Here is a 3041-nt window from a genome sequence, read left to right as displayed (position 1 = left end):
CATTTAAACAACAAAAACAAACATTAAAAATAAACAAAAAAAGCACAATATGAAATGAAAAGGAGCAGAGAGAAGAAAATAATCTTATAATATCTGCCTCCAATTAAAACAATATCCAGAAAAATAACAAAATATGCATCAACAAAGAAATAAAAACTACTATTTTTTTCATCCAATGAACAGTTGAGAGAAAACAAACAAACAAAAAAAAAAACCACAAGAACAAATGTAAATTATTCAAACAGACTTCCCATAACTTTTCAAAAACAAAGTTTTGACCCTTTTTTCATTCTGGTTTAAATCATTAAACTAAACTTTCCATCTTTTTATTTTCTTCTGTTATTATCTGGATGCTCAGATCGAGAAGCGGATGGAACTGGTCCGCCTGGTGTCGCACAACACGCACAAGAAGCTGGTGTCCTGTCTGCAGGGTCAACTCGGCTCAGATACGGAGAAGAGACACGTGAGAAACTTCTTCAGCCGTCGTTTTATGCACTTTAATATGTTGTTTGAAACAAAAAAAAAAAAAGAGATTCTGTCCCGGATTCATAGATTAAAGCACAAAACCTTCCAGCACTAAAACTGTAATGCACTTACCACATTACATGGCCTTCTTACGCAACACACAGATAAGGCTCGGGAGGAAAATATTCGGCTCTGACTCTGTGCCAACTTCCTGCCTTCAGTCCTTTCAGCCATAAAAGCTGGTGACATTCTGGAGAACCTAACCTTCTGCCACACCTTTAACACCTTTTCTATCATCCAGACCATCCATCCATCACTGTTACTTCTTTGTGCAGCAATTCTCAGTTCATGTTCTTTAAAAACTTTTATTTTTTTTCTTGGTGCAGAAAAAGTTGCCGCTGACCTCGCTGTCCCAGGCCATGCAGGAGGGAGGGGGTCAGCTGGGAGATGAGAGTCTGATTGGGTAAGACTAATTTGAACAACCAGCTGTACATTCCAGGCTTTTCAAAGGACAGAATTGTTGCGCTTTGGGTTAAAACTTAAAAGTAACATTTCTGTGYAGTTTAAGGCAATTTTGCAATATTTCACGTGATCTATTTTGCAGAATAGACTAAAGTTGAACTTGAAATGTTCAGTCACTGTGAGGAAACAGAYGGTGGTCATGTTTGCACGTATTCCTCTGTGCATGCAGGAAGATGATGGAGGTGTGTGGGGAGGCAGAAAGCCGGTTAGCCTCTGAACTGATGCAGCATGAGGTGCATATTGAGAAAGAGGTTCTGGATCCTCTCAACCAGCTGGCAGAGGTAAAACATTATCACTCTTTTCACTCATTCCTTGTGTGCTCACTAAAACTGTGGCATGGAGCTGTGAAGTAGCTATGAGTATTTAGTATCTTACCTGTAGTAGGGGTGCAACAATACATGTACCCGTGTCGAACAGTGCTTTAGGTTCAACACACACTTGTATCGAACAATACAGATTTTTTAAATTTACTTTATCAACTTGTCTTCTGAAGACGCTCTGTGTTGAAGGATCAGTGGATCTGTGTTCGACTAATCCACCTAGGCTGCATTTTTGAGCGCAGATCCACTGAGAAACTTGCTGTTTCAGCAACATTTAATTTAAAAACTGTACTTTTGAGGTTAAACAAATGTTCATAATTAATTTAAATAAATTACAAGTTAAAAGGGGCATGGAAATTTCTCTTTTTTGTATCGAAAAAATATCGAACCGTGAGACTAAAGTATCGAACCGAACCGAATTGTGAATTTTCTGTATCGCTGCACCCCCCAGTAGGCAGAAGTCTTAATGACCTCTTGAGCTGTTGAATGTTGTGGACTGCATTTAGAACCTGTAGTTCCTTCAGCTGCTTCCTGCCAGWAAGGTTAGCAAATTCACCAAATGCATCAGGTAGGTCACATGTGTCAAATTCAAGGCCCGTGGGCCAAATGTGGCCCGCCACAGCATTTTGTCACCCACAAGAGCTTCAAAGATGTATTAATGTCTTAAATATTTTAAAGCATATGCTGCTTTAAAGCCAGCATGGACCATAAACTACGTCTCCTATATTGCGTGTGGAGTATTTTCCCTTGCAAAATGGTGGCATCTCATCACTAGGTGGAGGGTGCACAGGGTTCAAAAGTAGCCGGCAACCGGCGAAATCTGCCGTATAAAATCTCCATTTTGCTGCATTTTCATCGGCTACTTCAGTGTTTATAAGAGGATGTGTTAAAACGCTGTTTTTGTGCACAAAATACCACATAGAGCTCACTTAATGTTTGCTCAGTTGTAGCAATGAGACAAGGAACTTGATGTTTCACGTTTAGTCAAAGTTGATTACAACTGGCCCTTTAAGGGGAACCGTAAAGCTCGTGTGGCTCTTGGTGAAAATAAGTTAGAAACCCGTTGAGATAGTTGTTTTATTTAAGTTATCGTATGTGATCACTGATACTTTAGGTCTATAATGTAATTGGTACGATGAAGCATTTATTTAGAGTTTTTGCTCTGGACAGCTCAAAATAAAACAAAAAAAGGAACATCATTTTGCCAACATTGCCACTTCTACATTATCGTCACACTGAAGCTTGTCCCCAGCAGAAACCACCAACTCTAAATCCTTTAATAAATGGTTCGTTCTTTGTATATTCTTGCATGATTCCCCAGAAGTAATTTTTACTGTTCTGTAGCTGTTTTGAAATAAAAAAAAAACCCATCAGTCCTGTGAGTTTTGGCTGATCAGGTGGACTGATTTGAGTAATCAAGTGGATGTTGTTCAGTTTGAGAAAATGTTATAAACTAAACAAATGGTCTTGTGTAAAAGTGTTGTGGTTTAAAACCAACCACAATTAGCGTCCACTCACTCTAATATGGCATTTTTAAGTTTCAGATGTTATATAAAAGGAACTACATTAGAAAACAGGCTCCAGTTTGACTTTTTCTCTAGGATTTTATCCCTGTTTCTACACATTTACTAAGGTTTTTGTCTGCTACAGGTAAGGTACTCACAACTGAGTACTTTGGATTAAACAGATTTTACTGCCAACATATTTTTTTCAAAGTAACAAAATGTTCTCAGA

General features: G+C 38.3%; 1 protein-coding gene across 5 annotated transcripts in view; it reads left to right on the top strand.

The window, feature by feature from the left end:
* The window catches only part of arhgap17b (Rho GTPase activating protein 17b), a 39281-nt gene that overhangs the window by 23238 nt on the left and 13002 nt on the right, over positions 1-3041 (top strand). For all 5 annotated transcript variants that reach the window (XM_014027052.1, XM_014027051.1, XM_014027056.1 and 2 more), the window contains 3 exons: positions 359-463; positions 852-928; positions 1157-1268. In XM_014027052.1, the coding sequence (XP_013882506.1) occupies positions 359-463; positions 852-928; positions 1157-1268 (294 nt within the window). The remainder of the gene's footprint in view (positions 1-358; positions 464-851; positions 929-1156; positions 1269-3041) is intronic.

This window comes from Austrofundulus limnaeus, unplaced genomic scaffold, assembly GCF_001266775.1.
Source record: "Austrofundulus limnaeus strain Quisiro unplaced genomic scaffold, Austrofundulus_limnaeus-1.0 Scaffold612, whole genome shotgun sequence".
Taxonomy (NCBI): Eukaryota; Metazoa; Chordata; class Actinopteri; order Cyprinodontiformes; family Rivulidae; genus Austrofundulus; species Austrofundulus limnaeus.
This window is presented reverse-complemented; position numbering and strand designations above follow the sequence as displayed.